At 46.8% G+C, this 22476-nt stretch overlaps 1 protein-coding gene across 8 annotated transcripts in view; it reads right to left on the reverse strand.

Annotated features, from left to right (window-relative positions):
• Positions 1-2884: 2884 nt before the first annotated feature.
• TBC1D1 (TBC1 domain family member 1) overlaps positions 2885-22476 on the reverse strand; it is a 224409-nt gene continuing 204817 nt past the window's right edge. For 7 of the 8 annotated variants that reach the window (XM_053217464.1, XM_053217463.1, XM_027054259.2 and 4 more), the window contains 4 exons: positions 20568-20727; positions 13714-13883; positions 7040-7213; positions 2885-3386 (listed from right to left, as the gene is read on the reverse strand). In XM_053217464.1, coding sequence (XP_053073439.1) covers positions 3183-3386; positions 7040-7213; positions 13714-13883; positions 20568-20727 — 708 coding nt within the window. In that variant the 3' untranslated portion in view covers positions 2885-3182. Of the gene's footprint in view, positions 3387-7039; positions 7214-13713; positions 13884-20567; positions 20728-22476 lie in introns of those variants that run through there. The other variant, XM_027054353.2, reaches the window with a different exon arrangement.

Genomic DNA, 22476 nt, shown 5'->3' on the forward strand with positions numbered 1-22476 from the left:
CTATTCCAAACCCTTACAGCGATGTCAGGGGCAGACAATGTGGCCTGTAAATTATTTTATACCACATAGACTTTCTGGATCTTAATCCGTAGGACCATTTGATAACCCTTGACAGAGGCCAGCAGATGAAGGGGGTGGCCGTCCCGGATGCCAGCAGTGATCTGCTGTACTTTTTAGTCTCCCGAGATGACACCACCAGTGACTTCCACAGTCACAATCAACCTATGAATCTGAACTCTATGGATCACTAATCATAGATACTTGGATGGATGGCCTTTGTAAAATGCCCACACATACATGTGATCTTTCGAATCAGGTGGATTCCACAATTAACTGTGGCAGTTTATACCAGGTCAACTTCGTTAAGCCCGAGCTACCTTTTCCAGGGCCCCCTTCCCTAGTGGTTCTAAGTCAGACATGGCTTAAAGGCATGCATGTGTGAGATCTGGAAGGCAAAAGTGAAGCGAGGGCCATTTTTCTCTGAAGGTCATCATAGTTAAAAGTGACAGACAGACACAGGAGTGCCTGGCAGTCTTCTGCTCCACCTCTGCTTCTCAAGTGTTGACCTTGGGTGTTGACCTAGAGTGGCCCCAGGCCCATAGTAGACACCTGCCTGCAGATACAGCCATTCCTCGTGTGGCAGAAGAGAGCCCCAGAGAGCTCCCGCGTCCCACCTTGGCCAGGCCCAGTCTGACACCTGAGTGCGTGTTTCTTTTCTCAGATGGACCAACTGGTGACCCCCCCTGATTCAAGTACCTCCCCCTGCACCTTCTTTTCTCCAGCTCCGCACACAGCAGTGTTTGGTGGGATTCCTATAACGATCCTGTAGCCCATGGAGCTTGGGGCAACTCTTCTTTCCTGATTCACCAACCAAACCGAACGACGGACACTATTATTCTAACCATATGTAACTCCTAAGAGCCACCCGAGACTGAGTGCTCTATAAATCGTGTGTTTCTGAGGGCTCACGATACCCCAAGTCCACGAGAACATAAATGGCATCAAAAGAAAGACAACCTTCAAGTACACACATGTGAGCATCTAGCTGGGTGTTGGGGAAAAACAGAACATGACATTTACTTGGTTTAAGAATTTGCTTCCACAAATCCTCACGCGGTAACGTGAATTGGCTCTGCAGATGTTTCTGGCTGAGACTCTGTCCAATCTGTATCCACAGGCCTGTGTTCTGTCTGCCCAGTGCAATCTCACAACAGCACTGGCTGGCACCTGCAACTCATTCCTGTTCCTGTTACTACTCACGCTGGTGTAGAGGTGCTACAATATAACGAGCACTTGGTTCACAATACTGGAAAACAAAAGAGGCCAATACCAAAACCTCAAATGATTTCACTTCCCGTTAGGTGATCATTCCCACTTTGACCCACTGGTGCTCACCAGGCATTTTTTCGCCCAGGCTGAAAAGCAAAAATCCAAAGTTTACAAATAAAACAGACAAAGCGTGGGCATGGATTTATTGTTGTCTTGTTTTTTATTGAATGCAGAGTCCATGTTTTTGAGGAATAAGACGTCCAAAATTCAACATTATTAAATATTTGAACGACAAAATATGTGGAAAGAAGCCCTCAAATGTTAACTCCTCGAAGTTCTATCTGGTGGAATGACTTGGGACAGAGGCTCCTGGGCTGGTCATCTTGGTTTGTGAGGAGAAGTGCTATCCCTTGATACGGGAACAGGACAGTCCCCAGTGTCAGCCAACTGTTAGGCACTGGGGACAGCATGTTTGTCACCCTTTGAGATGTCTGGGGAGATCTACGATGATCTCCAGTATGAAAATCCTTCCTCTCACCTCAGGCTTAAAGAGACGCCTACCACTGAGAGAGTCACTAGAAGCCTCTGTGGACTAGAAGGGGTAGAAGGGCTACGATGCCAAAGACCAGAGTGACCCTGCCCTCACAAAGGGGTAGGTGCCCACAGAGCTCCTCTCTCACCTGACAGCCCATTCTGAGAGCGCCTGTGAAGAGGCCTCGCACGGTGACCAGACGAAGCCACGCCAACCGTGAGCGGTCTCTGCTTGTTGAAGGCACAGGGCCCTCATCATCCCGAGGGAAGGGACTGTGAGTTACATTCAGAACACACCTCTGGGGTGCCTGGGTGGCTCAGTCAGTTAAGCGTCCAGGTTCTGTGTCTCCCTCTCTCTCTGCCCCTCCCCTGCTCATGCTCTGTCTCAAAAATAAATGAAAACATTAAACAAAAAAAATTAAAAAAACACACCTCCTACCTCTGGAAAACTTCTCTCAGCTGCCATGTATTTCATCACAATTTTGGGCTGATTGCTTTTTTGAAAGTCCCAGAATCTCTGGCACCCATGAAAATCCCGACGTGCCCAGCTACTCCTGCAGGGTATACGATTCCCAAGGGTGGAGACTCAGAGGGACACACAGCTGCACTGTATCATACAACAGCAAAAATAAATACACGGCTATAAATGGCGATGAAAACCCGCAAAGAAATAAACATCTCAGAGTCTACAAATGCAGGCCGCTCGCTAGTAACACTTGGTTTGAGCCTAAAAACTGGTGATCTGCCCATAAAACATTTATCTATAGTGACTTGATACTTAAGAACGAAGCAAAAACTGAAAACTAATTTTTTTAAAAGGCAAACTTCATTAAATACCAAGGACAGTGATAAATTCAAGATGTCCTAATGGTTATCTGGGGCTTCCATAGCCAGGACAGACAAGGGCGAGCCACACAGCCTGCCGGTGACGTGGAGGCTGCAGGCCCACGAACCTGCCGTGGAAGAGCAACGGGCCCACATCTGTGTCAGAGGACTCCTCTCCAGCCCTTCCTTCCGGCTCGTGAACTTCACAGCACTAAATGCTCTCTGCAAGCACAGTGATACTGAAAGAGGAAACAACACAGAAACAGAAAGGTGCGTTTATTCACGTCCATGCCATCTAAACCTACCGGGTACAGTAATCAGGACTGGAGAAGGACGAAATACAACCTAAACGACAACAGAAACACCGGGACATCCATCCCCATGACTTGCAAGTTTTAGTTCAGGCCAGTCTGCAGACTGGCAAGCCAGTCTCCTCCCTGAGAAGCACGCGTCGTGCCTCGTTCTCTCCCTCCAGCATCTTCTGTCCCTCTCAGTTAAGGCCTGGACAGTGTTGGGGCAGGGCCACAGTGTCTCCTCGGGAGCCGTCTCCTGTGCGGTCAGTCCCCGGTGGGCCCGGGCCGTGCGAGGTCAGGCTCCGGGCCGCTCGGCTCTGCCGCTGTCTGCCTCCGAAGCTCCCCCACCACCTGCAGCAGGGCGGCCCGCTCCAGCTCCAGGGCGAGGGTGGCCTGCTTCAGCTTGCTTTCGCTGCTCAGAAGCTTCTCAACGGTGGCCTCCAAGCTCTGGATCCTACTGTTTGCCACCTGGGGAACAGAAGAACAGAATGTGGACTGTCCAGTGATAACATGAGGGGATCCACCGAATGCTCTGCTGTCTGGCCTTGGGGACACCTCAGAGGCCTATTTGGACAGAGATAAGTCTATGTGTTTGTCATCAGTTCTTCTGGGCACACAAGAAAACTACATTTCCCAGGTCCCCTTGCAGGAAGCCTGGGCCACTCTGCGAGCCTCCAGCATTTTCTTCCCCTGCTGTGGTGACTCTGAGACGGTGGCTTCACGGCGCAAAGGGAGCCTGATCCCCATCACTGATGATAGAGAAGATGGTCTGGTATGGGCAAAGAACGCTTCGTGAACAAGAGGTGGAGTTTCGGGGACAAAAAGACTCCTGCTGTGCCAAGCCACTGAGATGTCGAGCTTTATTACTGCAGCACGGCCTGGCCTATTTGTACGGATACACATACTCATACGTAGACCGATTTCACCCTGATGATCAAACGGTTTCCATGTGAAGGCCCCAGCAGCACCAGTCCTTGAATCCAAAACCCTCTCTGTCTTCCTGACAGGAACCAGACACCAGCACATCCAGGAACATGGGCATTTCCCCCAGAACACGTGCGGAGAGCTCAGAAGGTCCGAGCATCTGTTACAAGGTCTCACTGACCGGTCAGCACCACCAAGATCAGCGGTGTCCTCACTCGCACCCAGTCTGCATCCTCGGCACCTGGCACCCAGTGTCAGCGAGGCAGAACTTCCCAGGTGCTTCTAACTACTGTCCCTCCTCTTCCCAATCCAGCAGGGCCGGCTTCTCCGGCACTGAGGGGCTTCCTGAGAAAACCACAGGAAGTCCGGCCTTCACCTGCTGCCGTCCCCGAGGCCTTCCCGGCCCACCCCTCAGCTCACAGCTACATCCTGCCGTGCTCAGGTCACGAGGTCCCTAAGCTGCTGCTCTCAGCCCAGCCCCGCACACGCTCCCATTTATTTTGGGTGGGGAAAATGGCACATGTATTTTTTTTTTTCTCTCATTTTCAAAACAAGGGAAACAGGTTTTTGAACAAGACAACACTTGTGCCAGACAGACAACTCACAATTCAAAGTCTAGCTCTGGCTGTGCTGCTGAAACAGTCAAAATAGAAAGGAGAAAGGACTGAGAGCCTAAGTCTGTCTGCTTACTGGGCAGGTGCTCACGCTCAGTGCGCACCTGCAAGGAGTACTCTGCGATCCTCACATTCCCACCCCAAGTCAAGGCCTGGGACAGGTCCACCTTGTTCTTCAGGCCCACGGCATTCCCAAGTGTGCCACCCAGTTAGCGGTGAGCGGTTCTGCCTGACCCTTTATGTTCTACGTGAATGTCGGTCTCCTCAGTGAGACTGAAACACTTTCATGGAAGGAAGCACGTCTCTTCCTGCACATGGGTCTGGCCTCCCACAGCACCTAGTTCACTGGCACTCGATGACTCATAGCGGCCTAGTATAACAAACGTGCATCCATTATCATCTGGCACCATTTGTATATTAACGCAATCGTCTTGTATGTGCTGCTGGACAAAGCGGGTTGAACTCTTTGCTCTCCAGCAGCTAGATAACATCAAATGTTTACCAAGAAAATAAATGGGACCTTGGTATGTCTGGAAACTGTATGAACAGAGCAAAGCTAGAAAACAGGTCAATTTTGATACTCTGGCAAAAAACCCCAAAGATTTATGGTCAAAAACTATTATACTGAACACCTATCCACACCTACGCTTGGACTCCGAAAACTGTTTAAAAAAAAAAAAGGAAAGGAGGTGCGAGTCTTAGAGTATGTGTAGTCTGGCTGCACGACAGTAAACCCACGTGACTCACACATGGCAACGGGAAAACGATCTTCAAGCACCCCCAAACACCGCAATCCCTGCCCCAACTCTTGGACAGCAGCGTCTTCTGAACCTTGGTGGCCCCTGGCACGCCAGCAAGGCAAGGACCCCAAATGCTGGGGGGCGGGCACCTCTGCAGTCTTGGAATGATACCCCCAGAAGTGCAGAGCCACTTGCTCAAAGAAAGACCATTCCAAGGAGGGTGTCAGGCATGACAGCCTGATGCCTTTCTTGAGGAATTTAGAGATCTCAACAACTTTTCACAGCTTCCTCTTGTCAACGAAAGGGGTATAGTATCACAGAGGCAAGGTGAAATTACGTGCACCCTTCACCACAAAAAAGATCACATGGGCATTAGCCCAAGAAACTGAATCTTTTTATTTCCGTACTGCCTATCTTAAAGGAGCCGAATGCTTCAAATGCAAATCTGAGCTTTGTCAGAAACATTCCAGCAGGTTCTATTTCAGAGACATACTGTTTGTTTGGAAGCCACTTAAAATCACCACTTCAGCTGCAGACCATTACAGGCCAGATAAGGCTCTTTATCCCCTGGAGCCTCCCGTCAGGTTACAGCTGAGACACCCTGGAGACACTGTATGCAAGCACATTTTTGGTTAGGACATCTCAGTCTTAGGGGGAGAAAAAGCAGCCAAATTTCAGAATGTGCCTGGTAGTTAGGACTGGTTTCCCTAAAGCATTTTTCTTTGTTCCTCTACAGTAAATAGCCACCGGGGTCTCCTGGGGTAAATCCCTGCTGGGAGGAATGCATTTTGGACAAGGGTTGATTTATTAAGCTCTCAAACGCTGGCCTTTCTCATATCACTGCCAAGCCTGTGTCTGCAAAGCGGCAACTTTCTATGGAGAAAAATAAGAGGCTTAGGTCAGGATGGAAAGCTTATTATAAGGACAGCCCAGGAACACCATAAGGTACACACTTTGGGGAAAAATATGTATTTGCCTTTCCAACAGCTCAAAAAAATTTTTAAATACCACCCCCCCCCCAACAATTCCTTAGTATTAATAGCATTACCACCCATTTATGGCTCTAAAGAAGTACACCATGTGGTTACTTCGTCCCATTTGATTGGTAAAGGGGCTGTGCTAAGCAGTTAGGGATTCCGTCTATGTCGTACAGATGAGGGAATCGGGACACAGCAGGTCAGCAGTGCGTGCCTTGTGGCAGTCTGGGCAGGGACGACACTGGACCTAGCAAGAGCTGGCTTTCTGGACTGCAACCCCCGGCCTGGCCCATTTCACCCTTCTGTACGCATCGTCTGTTTGCCTTTCCGCCGTATGTCCTCATGCACATTTATCCATGCTAAAATGGAAGCTTCTAGAGGGAAGAAGAGTGTCCTTCATTAATCCAATACTTGAAGTACGGACTCCCAAATCATGACCACATGCTCTGGTTTATTTTGTAGGTAGATTTCTGCATTACTGCTCTCCACGACCTAGCTGGCTTCACTCACAGAAGCCCAAGCCTTTCTCTGGTTATTACTCAAAGCACAATCGCTGGCATTCAGCGAAGAGTCCCTTGGCATCCTGGACCCAAGGTCGTCGCTGTCCCTGTCTCCTAAAAGGATCAAGTGCAGAGACAGCCTCTCAGAAAGTTCCAGGACTGTCTGACCCCAGCACAGGATAATCTGTCTGCTTCCTAATAAAAAGGCTCAATTCTCCTGGGGTACCTTTGATCCCAACTATAAACAGACCAGGGGAGGGAGAGAGGTCCTGTGGTCGTGGGAAAACCCAGCCGGCTGGTGCTTTGGCGCGCTAATGATCTACCATGCTTTCCAGGCTCAGGAAGCTGCTTTATACACGTGCTCACCTGCAGTTGCTCCAGTAGGTCAAGGTTCTGTTTGCGCAAGCTGCTGTTGGTCTTCTCTAATTTGTCCATTCTTTGGTTGTCACTGAGAGGAGAGGAATCGATAAGTTCTTCTTGAAGCACATGGTACTCGACTTCATAGGCTTGTAACTGCTTAGAGATATCCATCTCAAACACCTGCTATACACAAAAAAGTCATCAGGCACTGAAAATGAGAAAAATACACGTGCACACACATGCAACCATGTCGACAAGCATCCACTAAGTACCCACTCTATGCCTGGTTCTTACGATTAGTCATTAAAAAAAAAAAAAAAAAGGAAAACCCTCTGCATTAGTAAGGTCACAATTTTACTTGGGAAGAAAAAATAAAAGCAGCATTTAGAAATAAACCCAAGGTAACAACAAGTGTGGGTCTCTGATACTCATTTTCCAGAAGCCAAAACTTTATTTTTCACAAGGCTTATAAAAATATATTTTTAGTTCTTATTTCAGTACTTATTTCCTTTTTCTCTGAAAATTCTATTATGTTAGATACGTCAGCTATGGGTCAAAGAGAGAGGAAAAAAACAAAACAAAAGAATCATAGCCCTATTTGCCCAGTCACCGAGTCAAAGTTTAATTATAGTTCAGTTGGGTTTTTTAGAGTTACAAGAACAGCTAAGTAATGGAACTGTTTACTAAAAAACCCTCCTTTGCACACAAGATATGCAGAAATGAGCCAAACCCCAAATGCCGCCCACACAGATGAGTGCATGTGAAACACTGCCTTCCTGCCTAGAATAGTGACAGTGATCAAAACACACCCGTGTGAACAGCAGCCCCAAAGTGCGCAAGTGAGTTGTTCAAGTTTGTACTTTCTCTTGATGAGTGAGCTGCATGGAAGCTGGGCTCAAGAGGGGGTCAGGAGGCAGACGCTGCGGCCGCCCAAGGCGCGTTCTCTCTTCCCAGCCTTTGCTGTGGGATCGCCCCACAGGCCGTGCCTCTCAGCACACAAGTGACGTTCCAACATGACTGTGTGTGCAGCTCTGAGCCTTTAGTCACGTTGGGACCACAGATGGCCAGCACCATCAGAACACACATTTAGAGGACAAAGTTAGACTTTAGAAGGGCACAAAAGGACTCTTCACTGTCTTGCCTTAAGAAACGCCAACATAGTTAAAATCAATGAAAACTCATTTCCCCTGATGGCACCCTATCAGCATTCAAACACAGATGAATCCTACCTTCGCTGAAAGCAATTTTCAAAATCTAGGTTTACTTTCACACCATTCCCAACAATCTTCTCTTCCTTGTGATTTAGTTTTTTAGCTTCCTGCTTTTCAGTTTAATTCAGTGGACAGTACCAATTAGGCACAAAAGTCATTCTATGCTGAGGAACTAATACACGGCGTGTTCGTGGCATGTATGTGTGTGAAAGTCTGCTGCGCTGGTTGGAGTCTCTGTTGTCCCTCAGAGTACCTGTGAGGTCAGCAGGGATTATCGTCTCTATGTTACAGTCAAGAAAACGGACCCAGCCCCTTGAAGCAGGGCTCCACTGGCGACGCCCTGAATGACCTCTCCCAGCCTCAGTTCCTGGCCTCTGACATGGGGGTGACAGCACCCACCTCCCGGCATCGCTGCGGGAGTTACGTGAGACAACTCGTGGAGGTGCCCGGCACATGCTGGCAAGGTGAGCAGGTGCTGGCTTAGCTAAGGAAGCTGCTTCCACATGCTTCACATTCAACCCTGTGCTTCAGCAAAATCGCAAAGGATGCCGCATCACGGAACCTCTGAATAGCTCAGAGTAAAAACCACAAACATTAAAACCGAGATTGCTGTGGCACTGTGTATAATTATAAATATGAGGCAGAATAAATGTCATACCCACACTTTTTTTCTTCCACAGAGATTTTTTAAATGAGCTACTAATCTGGAAAACCTGGGAACAAAACCTGTGGCCTTTAATGCAGATTGACGACCTGCTAAGGTTAATGGCTCTCAGCTGGGCCCAAAGCTGTAAACTCTTTCAGGACTCCATCAATCCCCAGGAGCCATCCTGGGTCGTAATCACTGCCGCTTAACTGCACCATTATCTCTTGGCGGCTGAAACACTTAGAGCCCTTGATTCTGCAGTTACGCCCTAGAATTGATCTCAAACCATGGCAGTGTGTGACTGGTGGAGAAAGGAGAGCCCAGGTCCTCGAACAGTGCTTTTTCAAGTTGCTCTAGATTCTGCATTTCTGTAATTACCAATGGCTTCGTTATTCTACGTGCTCAACATGTCATAACCACGTGGACCCATTCATCAAGCACTGGATATCTAGTTACTCGCAAAGTTTCTGTTGTTTTAAATAACAACCCTGAACATCCTTGTACATATGGCTTTTCCCATATTTTGGATTATTTCCTAAGGATACATTCCAAGAAATGGGATTACTGAGTCAAAGGGTATGAATATTTTACCGGCTTGTGATACACATTGCCAAATTGCTTCCCAAATGGGAATCACCAACGCACAATGCCATTAACAACATACCAATGTGCCAGATACAGTATGCCCTCCGCACTGGCTACTGGCCCTAAAATTTTTCATTTTGTTAATCTAGTAGGTAGAGCGTTACATGTTTTTTAAATTATGCATGACGCGAAATATTTTCGCAGATATTTGCTTATTAGATGTATCTCCTTTTTAGTGAATTGTCTGTTTATGTTCTTGGCTCATTTGCTATTGGAGACCCAGCGAGTTTCTCTTTGCAGTCTGTGGACACTCGGTAGAATGAAGCCATTAACCCTGATGTCTGCAGAACCAGCCACATACTTTCCACCTTCCCCACCTCCAGAACCCTTCGCTCCCCACAGCTGTCTGTCTGTCCGTCTCAGTGGCATACCAAGGGCTGGAGGGTGGGGCAGTGTGCCCGGTATCGGCAGTCAGGGAGTACAGTGCCTGTAGTGAATTTAAAAATACTAAACCCAACTAAAAACCGGTCTGCTTTTTATTATCACCACATGCAAGCAATTCTTAACAATACCAGTGGTAAAATATTCCTCCTCACTGTACCCCACCCTTTTGGTATTGCACTGATTGGCCTTTTAAAAAGTACTCGTTTTCAACAGTAAACTGCCCAAGCGGTGAAGGCCCCTCCCGGTGCAGAAGGGGCGGCCTCAACACGGTGATTTTGAGGAGCGTCTTCTGAACAAAAGGGACCTTGTTAAGATTCTGGTTTCTATCCTACAAGCTCAACTAGAACAGGGAATTGTCTAGTGTGTTTTTAATGAAGTTGCCCATAGCAGAGCTTTTCAAATGTTCCAGTGTGTGTGAATACCCTGGGGATCTTGTTAAAATGCACATTCTGACTCAGCAGGTCTGGGGTGAGGCCCCAGATTCCGCGTTTCTAACAAGTTCCTACATGATACAATGACACACAGTGCTGGTCTGGGGCCACACTGTGAATGTAGCCCAAAGGATGTTGAAAACAGGCTGTTTGCTCTGTCTCCCAAAGTCCCTCTCCAACTCTGTTGTTCTTCCCTGCACAGCAATGAGGCTGCAAAGGCAGGCGGCACTCACCGTGACAAGCATACAAACCGGACCTCCTCCTCTTCGCTTCTGTTTATCCCCAGGGTTTCCCCCTTCTTGGGTCAGAGGATTTTTATAGCTCACATATGACAGACAGTTAAGTCACACTGAGGAACTGCCACAGAGACTTTAGAGACCCTTGTCCTTCTGCCCTGGACACTGTCCACTCTGGACCTGCCCTGCCGTGGCTGGTCCCCGCCAACCCAAACTAAGCCAAAGCTACAGAACACTATCCTTAGCGGCCTTCCCCACCATGTCCCGGATGCAGGCTGCATCCCAGGGGCTCAAGCTGAGGCCACCTGTAGAAAAGGTATGTAATGAGATGGAACCATTAGCCATCACAGAGGACCACCCAGACTCTGCCCATTCGTACACAGGACCGAATGCTCTGTCATGTGCAGTGAATAGGTCTTTCACTTCCACTCTGTGGACCTCCAAGATTTGAGCTTGGGGGTCCTCTGAGGCTGCAGGAGTCACACTGTACCTCAGGCCTCATCTCTGCGTAGGATTTGAAACCAGAGCACCCTCTGGAGGTGAGGGGCAGTGAGCAGCCTGGCATTCTAACAGCTTCCCGTCAAGACTTCTGGCAGGTTGAAAATCCGGGCCCAGAAACAGATTTTGTGTTGTCTGCCCTGCTGCTCCCAATCCCCAAGCGCCCTCCCCTTCAAAGCTCACTGCAGAGGCATCTAGAATTTCTATTCTCACTCCCCTGCCTGTGATCAGGCATCAGCAAAGTGCGGCCTGTGGACTGCATCTGTCCCACTGCATGTTTTCATAAAGTTTTATTGCAACATAGTCACTTCATTCATGTACATATTATCTGGTTGACTTTGTGCCTCAAAGACAGAGTGACTAGTGACTGCAACAGAGACCTTCTGGCTCACAAAGCCCGAAAGACTCCCTACATGGCCCACGACAGAAAATGTGTGACCTCTGTTCTTAGCTGATTCTTTGGGCCCAGTTGAATTCAACTCCCCCAATTTTCAATCAGCAATGTTCACTCCACCAGCTCGAGGCCCAGCTCCCATAAGCCCTTGCACAGGCACTACTGTGGCTCTTACCACACTTGAAATTACTGGATTACATGTTTATTTTCTGCACAGGATGGGCTCTGGTGTCAGAGACACCTCACATTCTTGGCTTTGCCACTGTATACAGAGCATTGGGCATGTTACTCTTTCTATGCCCAGTTTCCCCACCTATAAAAATGGGGATTATAAAACATGCCCCAGGGTTGTCAAGGAGTCAACAGAATAAAGGATGCCAAGTTCAAGACAGTTGCCTAGAACGTATCTCTCACACTCACACACACACACACACACACACACACTGTTCTCTCTCCATGCTATGTCCATTTCTATTCTTTCAACATTTAGAGAGAACTTGATACTGTGAATAAATATTCTTTACAGAAAAGGAGGAAAAATGGGATTCTTTTCTGGGGCTCAATATCTAGGAGGTAAACTGAATGTCAGTTGAGACTGCCTGTCTTAGAGCCAGGAGCCAGGTGCAAAGTGAAGGCATTCACTGGCACAGACTTTAGGTAGCCAAGGCTTTATGCCCCAGCAGCCATAAAGTAGACATATATGCAATGAAAGCTCTAACAGGGAGTCCGTCCGTGCACATGAATGCCAAAAGTTAAAGAATCAAAAGAGCTGAGAATTCAGTATTAACACACTGGTGAAATAGAGAAAAATTCTGTAATTAAATGACACCCGGAGACACTTGGTGGTGTTGAGTAGCTACTAAACCACCTGGAGGCAAGAGAAACCCTCCCGTCCTGCTTTGCGGCAGGGCGACTGTGGGCCAGTGAGTTTACCTCTCCAGGCCCTGAGATCCTCATGGGTTAAGTCCATCTATCCTCTCAGGAATTTGGTCATGATTAAATGAGATCATGTGTATATGTAGATTCACACAGAATCTGGCAGAAAGTAGGGCCCGAACAAGCCAAAGCTATTCACATGGAGAGAAACGTGCCAGGGAAAAAAAATACAGAGAGATGCAGAGCCTATCAATTAACTAAAGACGGAAATGCAGAGTGGAAAGGCAGGGAGTGCCCTCTCACACAGGCCCAGGAAACGTGTGGAGACCCAGAGCCACACGGCTGCCACCTGCCCCCACCCCCACCCCAGGTCAGGACTGCTGCTTTCTCAGTGCGCAACACTGAAGGAGGAGCAGCCAATGAGACCACAAACACGCCATGTGGGTGCAATCCACTGGGGTCGCAGCATTTCTCTGGGACTATCAGACATCCTCAGAATAAAGATTTGTTTAAAAAAAATAGCTTTGTTTCACTACTTGTTTTTACCTGACTGCTCTATGTTTTCATCGTATTTTGAGCAGGTGAGATAAGTTCTAGGCTTAGAAGGGGCCTGACTATTGGCCCTGATGCAGAAATCCCTTCCAGAGCATTTTCTAAGCCATCCGGCCTCTGGACACTTCCAGTGGTGATGTACCCTCTGCCAAACAGCTCAGTCCTTCAGAGTCAACAATCATTACTAGTAGATTCTTCTTTATACACAGTCAAAATCTGCTCCCGCCCCTAGCCCAGACCGTTTAACAACTGGCCTTGGTGTAATTCTGGCTCAATCCACCCTCACCTCATGGTTCGGCTATCTACAACATGTGCTGAGGTCACAGATGGGGAGCTGACTTCTATCTTAAAAACCACATCATGGAACAAACTTCTAGAATATATATTCTCTATCACAACTTTGTTATCAAAGGGTTGTTTTTAGAGAATTCCAAATAATACCACGCAGCAGAAAAAATCAAAGCATGCATAAGAGCCTACATTGAATAGCACATGTGTTTCAGAAGAACAAACAACTAGGGGTGAAGCCTCTCGATTACAAGAAACTACTGGTGGCTTGCGGTTATTGCACCTGAACACCGTCACCGTGTTTCCATGTGGCGTACCCCCGTCACATTCACGCACCGCATCACTGAACACACATCCGGCTATGTGTTTCGTATGTGTACACATGTGTTTCCCACATGCCGGGCATCACACAAGAGACTGCCCAGGATACAAAGTGGTAGGAAATAGGTCCCGATCAAAAGAAAATTAAGCTCTCCATATCCAGGATGGCTTAAGCCTGAAGGTCAGATCGAATCATACCTGACTGATGGTCTTTTCCATTTGCACCAAGCCCAGGTTGGGAAGGGTGGTTTTTATAAAGTCAACTATGGTTTCTAGGTTTTCATGTTGCAGAATCAAGGGCTTATGGCTTCCCAACAGACTTAATGCCACTTTAAATATGACCTCTGATCCCTGAAGAAAGATCATATCTGGGGAAACACAGAAATGCAGAAAGTTAAAGCAGACCAGTTTCTGATGAACTAACATTGCATTTTCTTTTCCACACATCAGAGCAGGATGGTGGGAAACGTAAGTCCAAATTGCAAACTTTATTTCCTTTTTAAGTGCCTGATATTTCAGATAAGGTTGTCAAGACAATATTGCAAATAATAGAAGAAATATAAATAAACATACTGCTAAGATTTTGTCATAGGTTAAGATAAATCTTTTTTGTTGTTGTTCTAAAAACATATTAAATTCAAACATGCTTCAGAAGTTAAACTGAGAAAAAGAAAACTTTTTATCACTCTTTTTCTAGAAATGCTCTGGATTTTAAAGGAGTTACTAAAACACATTTTTATGGGTAAAACTGAAAGATTTTTAGATATAAAACATGAGAAATTTTTAAAAATGCTCCTCTTTCCTGTTTTGAAATAAAGAATTAAAAGATCTCTAAAATCTATAAAATGTCTGCAGAGTTGCAAAAGTACATTATTAAATACTTGCAATACACTACATTTTAGCATAATAATGGAGTGAAAACCATCTTTGTTCAGAGAAATTCAAAGAACTTTGTCAGAGTTATTTTCTAGTTCTTGTCATAGCTTTTTCTTAGAACAGCTGGCACATGTTAGCAACCCCTACATGGGCTGTACATGGTGCGAGGGAGGGCAAGTGGCCCGGGGAACTGGGCGAGCAGCCAGTCCAGGCCTGGCGCCCCCTCCTCAAGAGCTGAAGCCACTCGAGAAAGAGTCAAATTGTTCTGAGAATAAAACATACAGCCCTACCAACGAACTGTTCGGTGACTATATTCAGGCAAGTTATCTAACAACTGGGGTTAACAATACAAGAAAAAAATACAACTTTAATGATGAGAGCCAAAAATCTAATTAAAGGCCACCTGTCAATGTGGGGGGCGCGGGGGGGTGGTGCTGCAGGACAATGGAAGAGACAAAGAAGTTGTCCATCCCATCAAGTTGGGGAAGGCATTAGCAGGTGAGAGGAGGAGTCCCCAGCCTCGCTGGGTGTCTCTAGGCGGCTCAGTGCGATAGCACAAAAAAGCCATCAAGAAACAGGAGAGGCTGGAAGCTGCCGCACACACAGGGAAGATGTCTGAATCGGAGAGGTCTGTGCACAGGGCACACCTAGGTGCCAGCCGGCCGGGTGAGCCCTGGAGATGCTCCGTGACCTTCACCGAGACCTCAACTGCAGAAGCAGACTCGGTGCCAGGGTGCGTGCCACCCGCCGAGGTCCGCCCCGCTCTCTCACAGAACTCAGAGGCACACTGTTTCCACAAACATTGCAGTGCTCATGGCTCGGGAGGCCCCAGGAAACTGGAAAGGACGGAGGGCTGCCTCCTTCTTAGGTGTGGCTGTAGAGGCTGGGAAGATAAATTAGCGAACTGATGGGATCTTTGAAATGTGAGCTTCTTAGGGGAAGTATTACGGGTATTGAGACCGCCCTGTGGAAGAATATTCTTGTGAAATGTCTGCTTTACAAAATACACAGTCTAACCGTGTAATTCACCACTATAGAAAATAGAAAAGATCTAAAATAGCACAATAACTGAGATGTATTTTTAAACAGAAATGACATTTCCCCCAAAACAAAACAAGGTAAAGGTGAAGCTTCTGTGGTTTAGCCAGCGAGACCTCCTTTCAATATATCAGCATTTATAGCCGAACAAAAATTGACAGCATCTATCAGAATACCAAGCCATCCTGTGCAAGGTCCTAGAAAAGGACTATGGCACCGGACCGAATGCCACAGCTTAGTGCCTTTAGTCTCTGAGAGACGCGTACCTTAAAGTTAGATAGAGTGCTGCATCTAAGCCAATTAAGATACATAATTATTGGTGAAGTTTTAGGACCATTATCAAATATGCAATCAATATCAGCAATCTTTTTTCCTTTAATGTTTATTTATTTTGAGAGAGTGAGCAAGTGAGCACGGGCAGGGGAGGGGCAGAGAGAGAGAGAGAATCCCAAGCAGGCTTTGCACTGTGAGCGCAGAGCCCGATGTAGGACTCCATCCCACAAACCATGAGATCATGACCTCGACTGAAGAGACTCTCAACCGGCTGAGCCCCCCAGGTGCCCCATATCTGTGGTCTCTTAAGGTTGACATCGGGTCTTCCAAATTTTGTTCTCCTAGGATCTTGGTTTTTATAACAAATCTACTTAGGAGAGTGCTCCCTAGCATTATAAACTTAGACTTTTCTGGACTATATGAAGAAAACAAAGCAAAACAAAAAGTTGGGGGAGGCACTTTTTTAAAACATTTTTTAATGTTCATTTATTTTTGAGAGAGAGAGAGAGAGAGAGAAAGAGGGAGAGAGTGGAACGAGTGGGGGAGGGGCAGAGAGAGGGGAGTCAGAGGATCCAAAAGCGGGCTCTGTGCTGACAGCAGACAGCCCGATGCAGGGCTGGAACTCATGATCCTTGAGATCATGACCTGAGCCAAAGTCAGACACTCAGCTGACTGAGCCAACCAGGCACCCCCCCAAATTAAATAATTTTTAAATAACAGTAAAGAATTACTTTCATTTTTGTTCATCTTCCAATCTTTACATATTTACATTCTGGAAATTTTTATTTTTATTATTATTATTTTTAAAATATTTATTTATTCATTTAATTTATTTATCTAGAGAGACAGACAGCATGAGCAGAAGAGGGACAGAGAGGGAGACACAGAATCCAAAGCAGGCTCCAGGCTCCGAGATGTCAGCACAGAGCCCAACACAGGGCTTGAACTCACTGACCGTGAGATCAGTTGGCTTAACCAACTGAGCCACCCAGGCACCCCCATTCTGGAAACTTCAAACAAAAAAAAAATCCAAAAACAATAATCTCCTTGAAAAGTGAATTAATTTCCTGCATCTGAAAATAGGTGCTCAAGAAAGTGAGCTGTGAGAGCCACCCAGCAGCCCCACAGAAGCCCCGCTCACCACACTGCAGCCAACTTCCCTTCTCTCCTGTTTCGAGCCACCCAGAAGCAGGCAAAGGGTTTTATCAGGCAGGAAGTAAAGGGGGCCTGAATTTCGGCTGACTCCACCACTTTGCCAATGATTCGTGGCGAACAAGGCAAATAGCTACTACTTTCCTTTGAAGACACTTCCCTGTTATTGTGTTAACATGTGTTGGAACTCTATTTGAAACCCCCCGTGCTATAAAGATGCAGTTTCCTACAGGGGGAAACCGTCAATGCAAAGCGTGTGGCCAGTAAGCCAACTTCTCCTGCATTTCTTTTGCAGCCACCTTTGTCTTTCTGTCAAGGGCAATCCCTCTCCTTGACTTTCCCCTGGGAGCCTGGAGTCCTCCAGGTATGAGAGCCCTACCTTCCTCCCAGGACCAGGTGGGGGGAAAATGAAGGATGACGGCAGACACAGTACAAGCAGAATTGACAAAAACTCACTTCCTTAACTCTGTGTCATGTTCCCTTGGGAGCTTTTTTTTCCCTGGCCATTTAAACCATCTTGTTTTCCTAAATCTATCTTAGTCCTAAAGCCTCTCTGAGTCCTTCCCTGTAGTACAGGTGGCTTCTGTGTTTTTTTTTTTTTTTTTTTTTTTTTTTTGCAAACCCTTCATTTTTACACTCCCACCTCCTCCCTCATCTACTTGGCAGTGTCTCCCTCAGCAAACACCAGGAGCTGAGCACCACAGCCGCCGCCTCCAGCAGGCGCGAGCCGGTCCTGTTTCTCAGATTTTTTTTTTTTTTTTTTTTTTTACAAAGGTAGATGTGATTTGAAGGTGAACAGAGTAAACAGCTCTCCCAAGCCCCCTCTACACCCAAACTGGAAACATACAGGAGGAGGCTATTTTACCTTATGGGACACCCCATCAGAAGACAGACATTCAGGAAGTGTGATTACCATGTGAAAGTTCAGGCACATGCATCGCTGGCTGGTGTGCCTCCAAAGAGCATATACTTAATGTGAAGCAACCTGTTAATTAACATACGAGCTATGCTGTCCGCAAGCTGAGAATCCTGTACTTACATATGAAATGGTGAATAGTTGACAAAGGTCCATTTGTTATTATGGTTTATTCAGGCCTAAAGGCTTACAATGAAATGGGCTTCAGGCCAAAAAAGACTAGAGCGAGCGTATGAATGGCAGGTTTGGGCAATTAAAACTAAGCTATCGAGCATCACGGAGCTAAACAAACACGGTTTAAGTCGCCGACCGACGCTAAGTACAGAAGTGGTTTCTAAAAAACCTTTCTATGGAACCTACTAATAATAAAACGGTTTGGTTTTAAGTACTGATAAATGGAACAGACTGTGCAAAACAAAAACAAAAACCCCAACAGTTGTTGCAAAATGACATAACACAGTCCTGCCTCAAGTTCCCACTTCCTAACTACAATCTGGGGAGCCTCAGCCAGCCGGACATGCACCCACTTAGTACGGCAGGGGTCTGTGGGATCCAGGAGTTACAGACACTGGCATCATTATGCATACATAATGTATAAGAGCCTCTGAGACTCACCACTGATTACGTAATATAAATACCCTGCTTTTGATGGCTTTAGCTTCTAATTTATGAAGTCGTCAGAATGAGCTTTAGAGATGTGAATATTCTCCAGTGGGAGGGCCTGTTTCCGAATCGGTTTGTTTGCTGTCCTCTTACCTAAGCAGCCTAAAGGAAGACTTTTCCAGACACAGTTCTCTGGCCAGGGTACCCCACAACTACTTGCAAGTGGGGGCGCGGGGCGGTGGGGGAAGAACTCAGTGCTGACCCTCCCATCCAAATCCCCTTGGCGGAACGCAATGGTTTCTCACAAATGGTGTAATTCGGTTCTTGAGCTATTTTCAAACCATTAACATCAACTCTCCCCACCCCCACTCCCACCTATTTCAATCTTCACTCCTCTCCTGTTTGAAAAAAATCAGGAGAAAAACTAAAGTGCACTAATGATTTTAAGTTCCAGAATAAGAAAAGTAAAAAGAAAATATAGACATTTTTGGCAAGAAAGACTACAGCCTACAGCTAGAGATCGTATGGTTTCGGTGACTCTTTCATTAGTAAACTAAGCAGACAATTCTGAGGTGTTTTTTTTTTTTTTTTAATTGAGGCTTTTAATTATCTTTTTTTTAAACTATGGTATAAATATAAATAGTTCATGAAATCTCACTAATGATTTATTTAACCAGGAGAGGTTTTTTTTTTTAGTATCTCTTTCGTTCCAATGATTTTTTTTTTAAGGGACATAAAATAAGAATCAGTTTGGGGAGGGAGTTATGCAAAAGGGGATGCAGGTAGAAAATATTTTCAGAACATGGATTCTTCTAGTAAAGCCAAATGGTAAAGTCTTTAGAAGTCCTTGTGGATAGGAGTAAGAATAAAAATCTAGTACCCTGGGGAAAAGAGGAGCAAAGACCAACTCAATGCCTACCGATGTTAAAAAGCAAATTTCAGGCATCTAGAATTTGCATCTACAAGTTGTCTTTCCCAAGCATGCCAAAGGAGTGCTCTCGCAATGTTTTTGGACATTCCCTTTGAGATGGTCTCTAATTCTAGAAGCAAATCTGAAAGAGTATGAGAAGACTACAGATTTTTAAGCTATCAAGTGACTGAACATCAGTGACACTTTATTTTTTACAATTTTTTAAAAGTTTTATTTATTTTTGAGAGAGAGAGAGAGGAGTGGAGGGGCAGAGAGAGGGAGACAGAGGGTCTGCAGTGGGCTCCGTGAGCTGATAGCTGAGAGCCTGATGTGGGGCTCGAACGCACGAACCATGAGATCATGACGTAGGATGCTTAACCGACTGAGTCACCCACGCGCCCATCAGTGACACTTTTAAAACACTCGATGTGTGAGGATTATCAATTTTTTAATAACCTCCGCAGTAAGAGAAGAAAATTAAAAAGAACCTGAATTCTCAAAATAGTTCTTTCACTCTGAAGCAGGGAAAACCCAGTGTCTGAGAGCTGCCCAGGCTCACAGGGGTCACTGGGCTCCTGAGCCTGAGCAGATGTGATTATTACCCCTGCCATCTCAAGGCCACTTGGAGACTTTGCATGTGAATAACTGTTTAACTTTGACAGAGACAAGCTTCTCAAAAAGTAAATCAAGAAAGTAGGAGATGTTTGAAATGTGAGCTGCCTGCGGTCCCAGTGGGCACAGTGGTGAAGGGCTGGGGGCTCTGGGAAGATGAGGCGGGGGCCACGTGAGGTGCAGCAGGGAGGGGTTTTCACAGTGAGTGGACAAAGGAAATGCAGAGCCAAGGGCAGGGAAGAAGAGACATGGGAGGAAGAGATGCCAAGGGAATGTAGAAAAGAACAGGAGCCCAGAAGTCATGGGACAAAAAGTTTCAAGGAGCCATCAACGAACAGAACCGCAGGTCAGAGAGGTTGCGGAAGATGATTCATGAGAGACACACGCCTGGAATACAAGCATGGGGCTCCCTGGCCACGTCTTTAAGACGTCTGCTCTGGGGACGGCTGGCAGTGAGAAGAGTGGGTCTAAACCCCACCAGGTAAGTATCAGAGGTGAAGCAGGTCTTGCAATCCACAAAACCCAACGCTGACTAGATTCAGAGCATCAAATCACCCCATTCTTGTAGAAGATGCAGGTATACAAATGACGAGACTCCCCACAGGACAAGACTAAATGTTTCCCATCTGACAGGAGAAGGCTGGTTCGGGCAAACAGATTACACACACTTACCGAAGACTCTGGCCACAAATCCCAGAGGGAACTGTGAGGCAAACACGGTGAGAAACCAGGGGGCGGCATAGAGGCTCGGGCCGATCTCATGCTCCTCGAGGTGATTGTAGAGGTCTCTGTGGTAATCGTGAAGAAGCCTCGAGAGCTGGTACATCTGGATCTGCGGGGACACACATGCACAGGTGTCACAATCAGATTCCTGCTACGTGTGTTCAGTTACTCATCCCACTCAGGCTGTGAGAGATTTATCACGGTGTCAAACACTCTATTTGGATTGTGATAACCACTGATCTCCACTACTGTTATCCAACAGGCACGTCCTGGGTGCCCAGTGGCTGCGAGGTCCTGGCCAGGTGTGGCCCAGCACACTTACACCCGGGCTCCTCCTACCACTGCCTTTCTTTCTACCGTTCCCTGTGTTCCTTGGCTAAGAGAATCGAAACATCTGTCTGCTGGGAACATTTCAAACTCTCTTATAAATATACATTCCTAGCAAAACTCAAACCCAGGGGAATCCGAAAGGTAAAGCCAGCCTCTCTGCTAAGAGCGAAGGGGGGCACATGATGGCACTGTGGAAAGGCTCTATTACACCCACTCACTTAGTAAATTCGCTCTAGACCCCGACTGCCCCCCTGAAATATACACAGATCCCAGGCAAGTTTAAATAGGAAGACAAGTGTTTATCTCAAGATGGAGAAAATAACTTTTCCAAAGGGTCCCCTCTTCAGAGACTGCTATGGTTCTGGCAGGAAGCCCACGATGGGTCCCACGGCTCACAGGGGTCCTAGCGTCAGCCCAGATTTCTGCAGTTCGTGATGGCTGAGCCCAAAGAAACAATCTGGAAAGGGTCAGAACCCCAATGAGATGCTATAGGTTGGACACATACTTTCCAAACTGGCAAAAACAAGTGTTTCCAGAGGCCCAGACCACGCAGCCATCTTCAGTAGTAGCTGTGGCTTTTTTGGATCGAAAGGAATTGAGTCACTAAGGCCCCCAGCCCAAAGATGGCCGTGTGCTACAATGCTAAATTAACTTGAAAATTCTGCTCTCTCAGATGGGAGATGCGCCTATATTGAAGCTAATGGGGAGCACATAGAAAGAACCTGACTGTAACTGTGGGCAGTCTTCTGTGGGTCCAAATTTTTTAGTGAAATAGCTTTGTTTTGTGGGAATTCTATGTTCACGTGGTTCGTATTCACAGGTGGAGGTGAAAGCATTTTTAAGCACCCAATTTGGTGCTCTCAAAGAGTCCTTGGCTCTCACGCATCCTGTCCAAAAGATACTTTCTAAGGCTCTGATATCCGAGAACTTGCTGGTAAGTGAACGTGTATGCATGTGCTCCAACGTTTCGGAATAGTCCCGCAGCAGGGCCCGGAGCTCTCCCTACCTCTGAAAGGTTGCAGTGGCAGCACTTACACACACCGCTGTTTGGTTTTCTTTTGCTCTGGCCTGCCCCTTGCCACTTGTCCATTCAACAAATACTGACCGGGTGCCTACTTCATCCCAGGCACTCTTCTAGGAACTAGGGATGAAGCTCCAAGACAGGTAAAATCCCTCCCTTCTCATGGTATGTTTTAAGAGAAGTCAGAAGATACACAGGTCAACAAGTAAGGAAACAAGATAGATACTTTCAGGCAGAGAGTGTTTCATGGCAAAAGAAACCAGGCGGCATAACACAGTACACGTGCCTGGGGAGGGGTGAAGTGCGGGACACAACATCAGGTGGTCAGGAAGAGCTTCTAGCAGGATTCGGTATTTGAGCTGAAGCCTGGGTGTGCTGAGGGGGATCCCTGGCAGAAGAAGTGGCTGACACAGTGGGAGGCAGAAATCAGATCCCCCGAAGGGGGTGTGATGGAGGGTAAAGGGAGGGCCCGGAGTCAGACAGGGCCGGCTTTAAACCCCAACTCCG

The sequence above is a fragment of the Acinonyx jubatus genome, chromosome B1, assembly GCF_027475565.1.
Source record: "Acinonyx jubatus isolate Ajub_Pintada_27869175 chromosome B1, VMU_Ajub_asm_v1.0, whole genome shotgun sequence".
Classification (NCBI taxonomy): domain Eukaryota; kingdom Metazoa; phylum Chordata; class Mammalia; order Carnivora; family Felidae; genus Acinonyx; species Acinonyx jubatus.